The sequence below is a fragment of the Barbatula barbatula genome (assembly GCF_947034865.1).
Source record: "Barbatula barbatula genome assembly, chromosome: 14".
Taxonomy (NCBI): domain Eukaryota; kingdom Metazoa; phylum Chordata; class Actinopteri; order Cypriniformes; family Nemacheilidae; genus Barbatula; species Barbatula barbatula.
Genome location: NC_136777.1, coordinates 4,028,532 through 4,042,938, shown reverse-complemented (window position 1 = coordinate 4,042,938; position 14,407 = coordinate 4,028,532). Strand labels below are relative to the sequence as shown.

Genomic DNA, 14,407 nt, shown 5'->3' with positions numbered 1-14,407 from the left:
ACCTCCGTGGACCCCTAAAGACTCCAACCCTCTGCCCCAGAGCCACGGCGGGGAGTCCGATTCCGCAAGTCCCGTAACTACAACCAGTTGCACAGAAGTGTGCGGGCAAGTCCTCAAAGGTAAATCCTGTTCTAAGATTTGTTTAGTCAACGTGTATCGCCGCACATCCCCTGAAGAGAAGAGGAGGATGTACGCCATGTTAGATGAACAGAGCAATTCATCCTTGGCCAGGTCTGCCTTCTTTGACAAGTTTAATGTAAAAGGTACGATACTCCCATACACCATGAAAACATGCGCTGGTTTATCAGAGACTGGTGGGCGCAGAGCTAGCGACTTTGTTATTGAGGATGTAAATGGAAAAGTGTCCATGCTGCTGCCCATACTAACGGAATGTGATCAGATTCCAGATAACAGGGATGAGATTCCCACCTCTGAGGCTGCGTCGGCTCACCCTCATCTACAGGCAATCGCTTCGCAGATTCCTCCTCTGGACCCATCAGCAGAAATCCTTCTCCTCTTGGGCAGGGACATCATCCAAGCTCACAAGGTCCGCAGTCAGGTGAATGGTCCAAACAGTGCGCCTTATGCCCAACGCCTTGATCTGGGATGGGTGGTTATAGGTGACGTCTGTCTCTCAGGCGCCCACAAACCCACGGTGAACTCCTTTAAGACAAACATTCTTAGCAACGGCCGCCCTACCTTCCTAAGCCCCTGCGAAAACGAAATCTATATTAAAGACAAATACACAGAAAGCTGTCATGCACTTGATAAGACACAAGTTGGATTGGGCAGACACATTTTCCAGCAAACAGCAGATGATGACAAAGTGGCGCTCTCAGCAGAGGATGCTTTGTTCTTGGACATTATGCACAAAAACTTTGCAAAAGATGATGCTAATAATTGGGTAGCTCCACTCCCATTCCGCACCCCCAGACAACGTTTGCCCAACAACAGGGACCAGGCCCTCAGTCGTTTGATGTCGCTCCGCAAAACGCTGAAAAGGAAACCTGAAATGAGAGAGCATTATGTTGATTTTTTGGACAAAATCTTCAGTAAGGGCCACGCCGAACCAGCTCCTGCTCTTACTCCAGACCAAGAACGCTGGTATCTCCCTAGTTTTGGAGTTTACCACCATCAAAAGCCAGGGAAAATTAGGGTAGTCTTCGATTCGAGCGCTCAATGCAGCAACATTTCTCTCAATGACGTGCTACTAAAAGGGCCAGATCTCAATAACACTCTTGTGGGAGTTCTGATGCGTTTCAGGTCTGACCCATACGCAGTCATGGCAGATGTGGAGCAAATGTTCCACAACTTTCTAGTCAGAGAGGACCACCGCAACTACCTTCGCTTCTTGTGGTTCAAAGACCATGATCTGGACGGAAAAGTGCAGGAGTTCAGGATGAGAGTACACGTATTTGGGAACTGCCCCTCCCCATCTGTGGCTATCTACGGACTGAAACGGTCAGCGATGGAGGGAGAAAAGGAATACGGCAGTGATGCAAGAGAGTTCATTGAACGTCACTTTTATGTGGATGATGGACTAAAATCATTCTCTTCCACAGATGAGGCCATTGACATCCTCTGTAGAACCCAAAAGATGCTGGCTCAGTGTAACATTCGACTGCACAAAATCTCATCCAACTGTCCTATTATCACAAGTGCTTTTCCAAGTGAGGATCTTGCAACGGACATGCAGGGCCTCGACCTCGGGCAGACTACCCCACCCGTGCAGCGCAGTTTAGGCTTGGGCTGGGACCTGTCCACAGACCTGTTCAGGTTTCAGGTAACCATCAATGAAAAGCCCTTCACTAAACGGGGAGTGCTGTCAGTCATTAATAGTGTGTACGACCCGCTTGGCTTTGCTGTCCCAGTTATTGTAGAAGGCAGAGCCATACTGAGGGACCTTTCCACTGACATTTGCGAATGGGACACCGAACTGCCTAAAGATAAATTACAACAGTGGCGACAATGGAAAGACTCCCTCAAATATCTACGACAATTTGAAATCCCCAGAATGTACACATCAATACCACTATCTGCAGCTCTTACTAAGGAGATCCATGTCTTTTGTGATGCCTCCACTAAGGCAGTGGGCGCGGTTGCTTACCTCAAACTCACGGATGGCGATGAGCACAGTGAAGTGGGTTTCCTTCTCGGCAAAGCACGGCTCGCTCCTAAACCAGACATCACCATACCCAGACTTGAACTTTGCGCAGCAGTCCTGGCTGTCGAGGTGGCTGAGTTGGTCCAGGAGGAGCTAGACGTCCCAGTCGAACAGATGAGCTTCTACACAGACTCCAGAGTAGTGCTCGGTTACATCTTCAACAAAAAGAGACGTTTTCATATTTATGTGCACAACAGAGTGGAACGCATTCGGCGCTTCACACAAACTCATCAGTGGCGTTACGTGCCCACTCATTTAAATCCTGCTGACCATGCCACACGAGCACTGCCCGCTGAGCAGCTCTCTAACTCCACATGGATTGGTGGACCCGCTTTCCTTTCCGATTCAGGAAAAAGTCAAACACAGGCAGAGTTGTTCGATCTTGTAAACCCAGAGGCTGACAACGAACTGCGACCTGAGGTCACTGCTTGTGCCACCACTCTCTCAAAGGATAGACTCGGTAGTGTCAGATTTGAGAGGTTTTCGAGTTGGAATGTACTACTTAAAGCTATATCCAAACTCCAACACATTGGCCAGTCATTCAAGCTGAATGCAGATAGCCCCTGTCGTGGCTGGCACAGCTGTAATGAACATTTAACTGAAAAACAGCTCAACCTAGCCAAGAACACTATCATTCACACTGTTCAAAGAGAAGTTTATGCAGAGGACATAAGACAAGTTGAAAAAGGTCTGCCCCTTAAAAACTCAAGCCCGCTTAGCAATCTGGGCCCTATTGTGGACGCTAATGGGGTCCTCAGAGTGGGTGGGAGACTAAAACGTGCACAGTTGACATCGGACGAAACAAATCCCATACTCATCCCTGGAAAGCACCACCTTGCCCAGCTCATTATAAAGCACTTCCACGGGAAAGTATGCCATCAGGGCAGACATTTTACTGAAGGAGCAGTCAGGTCTGCTGGTTTTTGGATTGTGGGAGGCAAAAGAGCAGTAAGCAGAGTGATATTCAACTGCGTCACATGCCGCAAACTAAGGGGTAGACAACAGGAACAGATCATGGCTGAGCTACCAGAGGACAGGCTGTCCACTGACCCTCCTTTCACGCATGTAGGCCTTGATGTATTCGGCCCCTGGCCTGTCATGGTCAGAAAAACACGTGGGGGGCAATCGGATGCTAAGCGATGGGCAGTTATATTTACGTGTATGAGCACACGCGCCATTCACATTGAAACTATAGAATCAATGGACACGTCGTCGTTCATCAATTCCTTACGTCGTTTCTTCGCCATCAGGGGTTCAGTGAAGCTTCTCAGATCCGATTGCGGGACAAATTTTGTGAGCGCCTGCAAGGAACTGCAAATAGACAAACAGGGCTGTCACAACAGCAAACTTCACAGCTTTCTCAAAGACTCTGGCTGCAAATGGCACTTTAACCCCCCACATGCATCGCATATGGGTGGCTCCTGGGAGCGCATGATTGGGGTCACACGCAAAATCCTCGATGCTATGTTCCTGGAACACAGAAATGCAAAACTTACTCATGAGATATTAGTGACATTAATGGCCGAAGTCACCGCGATAGTGAACGCTCGTCCGCTCACAGTAGTTTCTACAGATCCAGAAAGCCCAACCATTCTTACGCCTGCCATGTTACTCACACAAAAGGTTGCTACCCCACCTGTCCCTCCCGGCCAGTTTGAAAGCAGGGATCTTTTCAGAGCACAATGGCGGCGCGTGCAATACCTCGCCGACGTTTTCTGGAGCCGATGGAAAAGGGAATACATCTCAGGACTTCAGAACCGCCGTAAATGGAAAACGGTAAAACCAAATCTACAAACAGGAGATGTTGTTCTGCTAAAGGAGGCACTTGAACATAGGAACAACTGGCCACTTGGACTCATCACAAAAATCTTCCCAAGCCAGGACGGGCTTGTCAGGAAAATCGAGGTGAAGATTTTCCGCAAGGGTGAACTCAGATGCTACATAAGACCTATAAGTGAGGTTGTGTTATTGGTGTCTAAGGACAGTACTTAGAATTAGGTGCTTTCTTTTCATTGTATTTTGTCTGTTTTTTACATGCTAGTTATGGATGACATTCTACTGATGTCAGGCGGGGAGTATTCTGTCCCTCTATGTTCTATAGTGTTTTATTAATTCGCTGGTGCATTTCTTTATTTTTCCCGCTAGGGGTCAGTATCTCCGCTAGTGTTTGTTTTTTTTGGAGCGCTTCTTCTTCTATGATAGATTGCGTGCGTGAGACGGCGCTCGTTAGTGATGTGTGGAGGCAACAGGAAAAAGTAAAAAGTCACGCGGTGAGAAAATGCCCAAAGGAGTTGACATGCTACATTCCTCTCAGACCCCTTACGTATTTGGGAAGTTTTGATATGCCATAATCTGTAAGTAATTAGCGGTCAATTTTGTTTTCTAAAGTTCTAATTGCTTGAAAGGCTGTTTGTGTTCTAAGTTAGCTCATGTCGCTAGCTTCTGTTTAGTATGTAGTTTGTGATTCTTATATCTTCTATTTCTGGTCACTTACAGCATTTATATTCACAGCTATGAGACTCGGTTTGTTATATAATGTATTTTTAATGCAATTTGTTTGCATGTTTCACAGTTTTACAAAATCAATAAAAGAGGTCTTCAGTAAAGGCATTAAGAAGGAAAAAGCTGTGTCTTGTCATCCTGAGTCCCACCTCCTTTTACTGTATGTTTAGCTCGCTGCATAGGCTGAGTAGCCACACACTCAACCGAGGGCAGAAGAATGATCATGATCTTTACTTAATATCCCAATGATTTTTCACATTAAAGAAATATACATAGTTTAGACCCATACAATGTATTGGTTGCTATTGCTACAAATGTACCCGTATGACTGGTTTTGTGGTCCAGTGTCACAAATGACTCTTGTGAACTACTTTTAAAAGAAGCACCTTGTGACATCAGATGCAATTTCCAGACAAAACAGATGTGATTCAAATAAGCTTCAGTTTCTGTTGTTGCGAACCTGTCGCTTGGCCAGACCTGACAAAAAACATAGTCAGACTTTTTAAATAGCTGGTTGCGCGCTGCTGACGCATATAAGGCCCTAATGGTAATAATTCATGTGTTTGAAAGGGGTTTTTATCTCAAGAGACTTTTAGGCATCTACATGATATGAGCTACACGAAAGCTTCAGCAATCACTAATGGTGTCCCACAAGTACAATGAGAGCGAGAGAAAGAGAGACTTTTATACAAAATGATGCTGATCGTAAAGTACAGGTATCCATTTAAAGTTCTTTCAGCATCCACAGCCACTCAGAAATGATTGAGCCGCCTGCACATTTACTCTCTAGCCTTTGGATTTGCCACAGCTTTCCATCTTTTCGAACAGAAAGAAAAGGCCAATGTGACGATTTCTAACCGTTTCCGAAGGGTTTCTCTGCTTCAGTAGCATTTGTTAATATTTCATGAAAAATGTTTCTTTCCAAAATACTCGGATCAAGCAAAATGTCCCACTTTGCAGGTCTCCGACAGTCATGCTTGTGAATTTCAATGTTGTGATAATTTTCCTAGTCCTTCAGCGCATGGCATTTGAACAACTATAGTAATTTTCAGATCGTTTTAGAAACTGCGCTCAGCAAACAAGTTGGGCACAGCATACAGCTTTTTGTTTGGCTGAACTGGACCTTTAGGGTGAGCAATTGTTAAAACTTGCGGTAAAATAATTCATTTGATCGAGTGTCACAGCAACCTCTCGATCAATGACACCATATAAACTGTCATACTGAAAATACAGAAAGAGAGAGATATAACAGCGCATTGCATTTCTCTGTCACCCCGGGCTGACTAGAACATCAAGTCTTGCCTGATATGGAAAGAGACAGCAGGACAGAAGCCGGTTCAAAAACAGAATACCTCTTCCTCGACATTACTTTCAAATCACCTTCCAGATTCCCACTGCTTTGTTTTGAATGGAGACGTTTAGTTCCACAGATTCAGTTTTACTAGCACTTAACTGACCTTTCTGCACTGTGATTTTCTCCTGGTAACCATGAAACATACAACTCGGCAGGAGGGTTTGGTTTACACCCACATAGTGTGAATGTGTTAGATCAGACTTTGATGATAAACGGAAATGACACTCTGAACGCTGGATTTGTATCTGGTTTTTGCACAAACGTATTTTGTGCGTTCAGAGTATTTTTGTGAGTATTTGTCTCTATTTCATACATTGCCTTTAAAAGACATCAGTCATGTGATGACAATCGCAATAGTGTTACTTACCGTCATAATGCCCGAACTTATTAAAGTCATAAAGTCAGCCATCTACAATCTCTAAAAGAGAAATAGTGTCCAGTTCTTACAAATGCCTAAACATGCACATGCACGTGCATTACATTTTAAGTGATAACCTTGAATGTTATCGCAGTTTTCATGTGTCTTGTCATGATGTCAGTCTTTCACATTGCTGTTGGATGACTTTGCCACTCCTGAGATTTTCCCGAGAAATTCCACAGACACTGGACTGGAATGGCCACAATACATCTAGATGTGCTGATTTGAAATGAAAATCTGGAATGGTTTCTTCATTTGTTTTCCGAGGGTGTATTTTCATATGGAGTTTTTAGAATTACACTGTGTTTTTTAGAGCCATTGACATTCAAATAGTATCTCAAAAGAACAAAGAAAATCTGATGTCTAGATGCTATGACCCCTTTTAAGCATTGAAAGGCCATCGCAGCACACATCAACATCTAAACTTCAAAATCAAGCTTTATAGAGAATCATTGATGTGACCCAGATGACATTGACCTCCATTTCACCCTGAGCTTCTAAAAGAAAAACAACCATCAACACGCAAATGCCTAACCTTCTTTTCCAGAGACAAAAGAAACATATCTTCAAAATCAAACTAACAGGCCGTTTTCACGAGACAGTTTTCAACTGAAAACGCAAAAAATCATGCCTTTGGCTGTCCGTTTACATGGAAACTGCGTTAAATAAAAACGATGACGTCACACGCATGCATATTGCGCGCTCAGTCATGCGAGTACAGCCGAAACAATATATCAGCTTCCCATACTGTAAGCTCTCGCTGCTCGACTAAGTATTAACGTTTCCCCAGCAAAATGTTGATTTGCTGCACCAATAAGACCAGCGGAGACTATTTACATTCGCTAGACTTAAAACACACATATACGTCGACCCGCGGTATTAAAAAGCACTTTTGGCTTATTACTGTGCATGTGTATGTGCCAAGGCACGTTCTGTTTCTTTACACAACAATATCGCCATCCATTGGTCTGGCATGCATACTACAGCGTTTTATCCATTTTTCTGGATACGTGTAAATGCAGACCATTTTGATAATGCTGTCATGTGTACGTGAAACTTTTCAAAAACGTGTAAACGTGGCCTCAAACAGTGTATTTTCATTCTTTTCATCCTCCTTTTTTCTCAAATACTGTACAGGTGTCGGCTTAAAATTAATCTCAGGTGACGCACGCCAAACACTTATGGATTCTCACTATAGTAGCACAAGTCTCAGCTCCTCTCCTCCTTTACCCTGTGCAGCTGTAGAGAGAGATAAACCAATTGATTGATAGAGAGAGAGAGAGATGGAAAAAGGAGAGAGTCTGTTTCATTGGGGATCAGTTATCAGTGTGACCTTGTTTGGAGCAGACCTGTAACTTTTGGATGGCCAATCAATAGCAAACACTATTGCACCAGCATGAATCCAGAGAGAGAAAGAGTAAGAGAGACATTGTAAACCAACAAATCAATTCTGAAGCCCCATCGACGGAGTCACCAACAGTGAAACAAACAAGGTTGTTGTGAAATGAAAACAACACAAAGTATTTTTTAAGTCAATTTAAGATCCTGCATTACTGTGTTTGATTCATCAAGACCAAAAACATGAATGCTTGACTAAAAGATTATAACAAACAGCTTTTATGTGTGAAGAGGCAATTTACATGTACATCTTAAAACAACCCATGATACTAAATTGTGAAAAATGCATTGATTATTGTCTCAGATTAGCATTTGAAAGTGGACAACAAAGAATCAAATGACTAAAATGGTACAATCCAAATAAATAAAATGCTATGCCTGTTGTTTCCAATGATAATTTCAGCAAGTTCTTACGACAATTCTTACATTTACATTTATGCATTTGGCAGACGTGTTTATCCAAAGTGACTTACATTGCATTATCCTATTTGATATAAAGGTTCTTGTCATCCTTTTTTGGTAGGCATTTTGGACTCTAATATCATATTTTTTGCATCATATGAGCGGCCCATAACCTCTATTTTAAAACAACGTTATGAAATGCCAACAAACTCGCAAGTGATAAATATTAAATGAATGTCTAAAACCAGCAAGTAACTCAATGCATTGGCATCTTACACTGTACAAGAGCACAATCCTGTTCATTGTGTTTTTGCCTTTAGACAGATTTGTTTGATTATATAAGACTATTTGTAAGTAAAAAATTTGCACAGATCATGCCCAAAGATGCTGCAGTAATGATTTTCTTTTCCCAGTCCATCCCCTCCAAACCTCAGTACATAATTCACGACTATACAAGTTTATCTTATCTGAGGCAATTTTCTGCTGCTTCATTTTAAGTTATAGACCATTTTACATCATAAGAAGTACAGCCAAGAGATAAAACAGGGCTTAATTTAATCCGTAATGATTACAAATGTTTAAACAATGTACAGGTAGGCATTTGGCAGACAGTTCCTGGAAATCGGACCCATGACCTTGGCTTTGCCATGTTAAGATATATACACAAACTTCCATCCAAACTTCCAAACGACGTCAGAATCGCAAGGCTTTGTGTAGTAAGTTGTAATAGGTAATATGCACATTAATTTAGTAAAATATAAAATCTTACACAACAAAACGATTATAATTGGAATTCAAAATGATTCAGAATGTAGTCAGACGACACATGGGTGAGAAACACCTTCCTACACAATGACTGATTTTAGGTTATGAACTCATATGTGGCACAGACCTCGATACTAAATGAATGCATTAGGATTTTTACTATTAAACAAGTCTTTTGTCTCATTTCAATGTTACTGGGCATTATAAGTACTAAACTGTACGTGCAAATCTAGCCCGTCATCGCTTACATTACTGCTGATGAAACATTTAATGGAGTTTTGCATGTACGCATTCATCCCCTTGTTGGTTAGTATTGAGTGGATGTGTTTTATCCAGAGTGACTCGGTACAATAATTGCAGGAACAGTTTTCCCTGGTGTACCCTGGAGTTACGCCGCCATGCTGAAGTACACACTGCTATAGAATAGACGATTATCACTCCCATTCTCCCACGGGCTAATGCCACTCCATTAAAACCAGACCCGACAACAGAATCCCAAAACGTGTTTGGATGTAGTTACTGTATAAGCCGGCGGTCTTGTGTTGCTCTCTCTAATGAATAGAATTGTTTCATCATGTGATGTATGAATTTATAAATATATAAATGTAACTACATACAGCAAAGACGTTTGTGGGTAAATGAAATGCGCATTGCCAAGACATTCTGGTGCCAAGATATAACCTGGGTCTATACTACAAAGTAGACTTACTACGAAGTAAGTCTATGGGATGCATGTACTGTTAGCCCATCTAGTATGCGATGCTGTAATAGGATAGCATTAAATTAGATGCTATGTTTGGATTATCGACCAGCCAACACCACACATCTAAACAAATAATCCCTTTCCTTATACAGGCATCTATCCAAACATGTCTGTAAGACTGTATTCTGTTTTCTGGCTGTAGATTCTAGTCGTGCATCTCGAATCACACAGACTAGACTGGAGTTTGTGGATATTTTTGGACAAAATCTCCAACTAAAGACATTACAGACACACAATGGAGGTTACTTCAAACTGTCCTCATTGTCTTAATAACTCTCAGTCACAAAGAGAGCTCAGCACAAGACTGAATATCAGAAGGAAGTTCAAAGGCTCCCGTGCTCAGCATTGGGGGATGCAAAGTGTCAGATGCATGCAGCGAATAATTCATTATTCTCATTTTACGCAAGCCTTACAGAGATAAATATACATTCTCTTCCTCTGACATAAGTATTGAGGGTAATGAAAGTGTTCAGAGACTTACAGATGAATCACTGACTGCACGACTCGGGTTGAAAATCTTCTAATAAATCACTTTGACACTCCTCTACCCAACCAGACTAACTCACTGCCTTTTAAAGAGAAACAACAACGTTATCCTACAAAAACCTTTCTGATTCATTTTAAGGTACAGTAGATTAGAAATAAATATTTAGCATTCTCTTATTTGCATATTTGTGACGAGAACTTTGTACGCCTGCACATATTACTGCATAAAAAAACTTGCCTTTTCGTACAATATAAGACACAATCTCTTGGGTTTCACACTTAACAAATCTCATTTCAGACATGCATCGAAACACACTTCCTCCATTCCACCTGACTGATGCACCTGCGGTGCAGTCACAGACTGTTTGGCCTTTCTGTATATCTGTTGGTTTTCTTGTGTTGCTTTGCTGATTGATAAAAGTGCTATTTGTTAGACCTTATCCGGAGCCAACACAACTCACAAACACTCTGGAAAAACAGAAATACATTTGGTCATGTGGACTTTTAGATAATACAATACCTGCCTTGGTGAAAAAGTAGACTCACATATCAATCATGCAAAATGCCGTGCATTGTTAAAGCCCACGCTTAAAACATCTGCTCTGGTACATAAGAATAAATGACTAAACAAATAGTAAATAAGTATGTAAAGCATTCTACAAATACAATGAAAAACTAGAATGACTTTTGTTTTAACAAAAACTTTGCCTTCACATCTATAGTATGCTGGCTTGTCGTAGATGCATTCAAAAATGAAAATTCTGTCAGGATATTTGTAAAAATGCTTGTAACCAAACAGTTCTTGGCCACCATTGACTACCATAGCAGGAATATTTGCCTCCTAAATTTCTAAAATATATATTTTGAAGACTGTAGTAAAAAGGGATCTGGGGCACTGTTGACTACCATTGTCATTTGTTCTACTTTGGTAGTCAATTGGTGCCCAAGAACTGTTTGGTAACAAGCATATTTCCAAAATTCTTTCTCCATCTTTCTCCGATTTTTGGGTGAACCGTCCCTTTAACAAGCACCACTATAACCAATAAAATCTATTTATCTCAATGATTTTTTGCATATATTACAAATCGAATCAATAAATGTTTCAATAATAAAAGAAACAAACTTTGTTGAAAGTGTTGACAAAGTAAAGAAACCAAACAAACCACAGTCATTATTAACACAACCTTACAACACTGCCAAACATAACCAGGCACACATCAGCCAATGTTTACAGAAACTGATGAGAGTAAACAGAGACATTCCACTGTTCTGTATGTTTGAGACGTGTTTATAGTTCATAGGCAAGAGAAATCCAGACAATTATTATTTGTATATTAGTAATGCTTAGCAACACACACTCACAGTATGACCCCAGAGTAAAGCATCATTATATTTGTGACAACTTCCCAATTTGACAACTAGCTCCAGCCTCTATACAGACTCCAAGTGTCTGTTTCTGTGATTCCTTACATATAGAAGCTTAATATCACTTTTTTAACTATACACTCTCTAGACAAGCCTCTAATCTCTTTAATGTCCCTGAATTCACTTCCACTTAAATCATGGGGCTCATTTTATGCCTTCCTGGGCAGTAAATACACAACACAGACCAACTGCAGATTACACAAGAAAATTGGCACTTTAAATTCAGCATATAAATGTGTCTTTGTGCCACTTGATAAAGAGAATTTTTGTCAGAGAATTCTATGCAAAAATCCCTTTTTAAAAGCCTCAGTCTTTTGCCTAATGGTAGAGATAGTCACAATTGAACATGGCTGTAGAGTGAGAGATGCATTAATTGTAGACCGTTGAACAGCATCCGTAGGAGGATGTAAATATTTATATTATTACATAATATAGTTAAACATCACTCAATAATACACATTGCAGTGCTTTTCTGATAAACATGTTACACATTGTGGCCAGAAAAGGTCAGCCTGCTAGTGCTTTTTATGGGGGCCAAAATACAAGCTCACCAGGCATAAACACAGTGGGTTTCTAAACACAGTGGATCCCTGCACATTCATAAAGTTCTTGTTTCCAGGGGGAACGGTTCGATTAAAGGATATAAACAGAAATGGTGGGGTGAGAAGTGAGGGAGGGAGGGTTATATCCTAAAGTAGATACCATAGCAGCAGGGCTGCCTCGGCCAGTCTAAAGCTCACTAGCCTTTCTTGCCCTGCCCTGAAAAGAATTTGATCCCTTTTGGGATTTCATGCATCACTATTTTTAAGCAAAGGAGAAAACACAAAAAATATCACTGCACCTCTATCACATCAGGGAATTATTGATAAATTTATTTGGACCAAGTCAGAGCGAAATCAGGGGAAATCCTTTTTCCAATATGGAACTAAGAATGTAATACTTTTGTTTGGTTTTCAATCTGCTCATATATGTTTTTCTTTGGAGAAAAGACACAATAGTAACATCACATCTGTCTCATCTAATGTTTCAGTGGAGACCTCAACAATTTCTTCAACTGTGCCTATGTGCCAAGATAACAAAAGATTTCGCTATGAATGCAATAATTCCTCTCCAAGACATCCAAGGCAAAATCATCTGGACTATGATATCCAAACTCTCTTTAATATGCCACAATATATATTTCATCAACAATCATCCCGCGAATTGCATGGCTCCAAAAGAGCCTTAGGAGAACCCAAAAATAATAAAGTCTACCGGCCACTTAAAAGAACTCCATCGAGGTTTGAAAAAGCAACTTCAAAACCATAGATTGTCCTTCTGGGAAACCCACAAAACTGTTTAGCAAAATAAACACATCTGGGAAAAGAAATAGCTTACTCTTATAAACTGCATTCCACGGCTGGTAACCATAATAGCCTGTAATTCTCAAGATCCTCTCCTCGATGGACGCGCTGTTGATGTCCTCTACTGACCGAGATGACTTCAGGTCCTCTTTAATCGATTCATCCACCACCAGGTACTTAAGCTGCCGTAGTTGGGGGCTGATGTCGGACAGCCGTCTGGGGCTCACCTCGGGGGATTTGCGCATCCCGCTGGGAACAAGAACGCAAAGTTAGAAGGATTTGGAGTGCTTGGCACAAAGGGCGAGGTGTGCCGGTCGGAGCGCAAACAAGCCTTCTCATTACAGGGGGATTCGGTTAGTCTACCTCCGTGGGCAGAAAGATCAATTAGAATAACTTAAACACTAGCATTCACACAAACACTCGTCTTAAAAGGCTTTTCCAGCGCTATGCCCCCGGCATGGCTTGTGCGTGTAGCGCGCAATCTTCACTTGCGTTATGCGCGGAGGAGGCAAAGCGGCTGAGATGATAACCAGACATGACTGCTGGACGGGTCCAGTATAACAATGTAATACAATAGATGTACAGTAAATTTGAGCGAAGCAGCAATCCAAATCTGTCAAATTCAAAAATTCGTTAACTGACTCAATGAACATAGACCAACCTTAAAGGCAACTTTACCACTAGGATTTATTGGCCGCATTAAAGAATAACACTGTTTTTGATGTGGTTATATTTGGGTCCCATACGATTTGGTGATGTTCTTCCATCTGTCAGATGACAGGACAGATAACATTCCACCAAAAGAGAACCCATTATAGTTTCCACTCAAACCAATAAAAATGGTTTGTATACTTTGTATAATAGGCATAAGACTAAAATCAGGCATGATTCTATACATTTTTCAACACGGAGATCTTTGCGTTCTCCTGATCAACATCAAAAGCACGTTGCGTCATGAAGCTGGCATCTACATTATTGTGACAGACAAGAAATTACATCTACTATGTAAGAAACTATCAAGAATTGCGTGCACTCGACAAATTATTCAAGTCGTTTTTATTCTGCAGTCCAAATGGCCACATGGAGGCGTTAACTATCTAGGTTTACGCAGCAACTCTGATGAAAAAATTGCGCTCATGATTCGGAAAAAACACGGTCACTCCCTCCTCCAACACCCTAAAAAACATTCCACCTTCATTTAGTCTACACGTATAAAAGGCTGTTCAATTATCTCCATACATATCCAGTTATTGTATGCAGAGAACTGCTAACTTCCAAATTAATACATAAGATTATCCTCAAAATGATTATTATTATGCATTAAACATACCGTACCTAGAAGGATACCCATTTGACTACACAGAATACACAGAGACCTGTACGTTTT

General features: G+C 41.3%; 1 protein-coding gene across 1 annotated transcript in view; it reads right to left on the bottom strand.

The window, feature by feature from the left end:
• slc35f3b (solute carrier family 35 member F3b) overlaps window positions 1-14,407 on the bottom strand; it is a gene marked incomplete at its 5' end in the record, with an annotated part of 56,286 nt that overhangs the window by 28,839 nt on the left and 13,040 nt on the right. Inside the window, one exon of the mRNA XM_079473724.1 lies at window positions 13,055-13,269. Within this exon, the coding sequence (XP_079329850.1) occupies window positions 13,055-13,269 (215 nt within the window). The remainder of the gene's footprint in view (window positions 1-13,054; window positions 13,270-14,407) is intronic.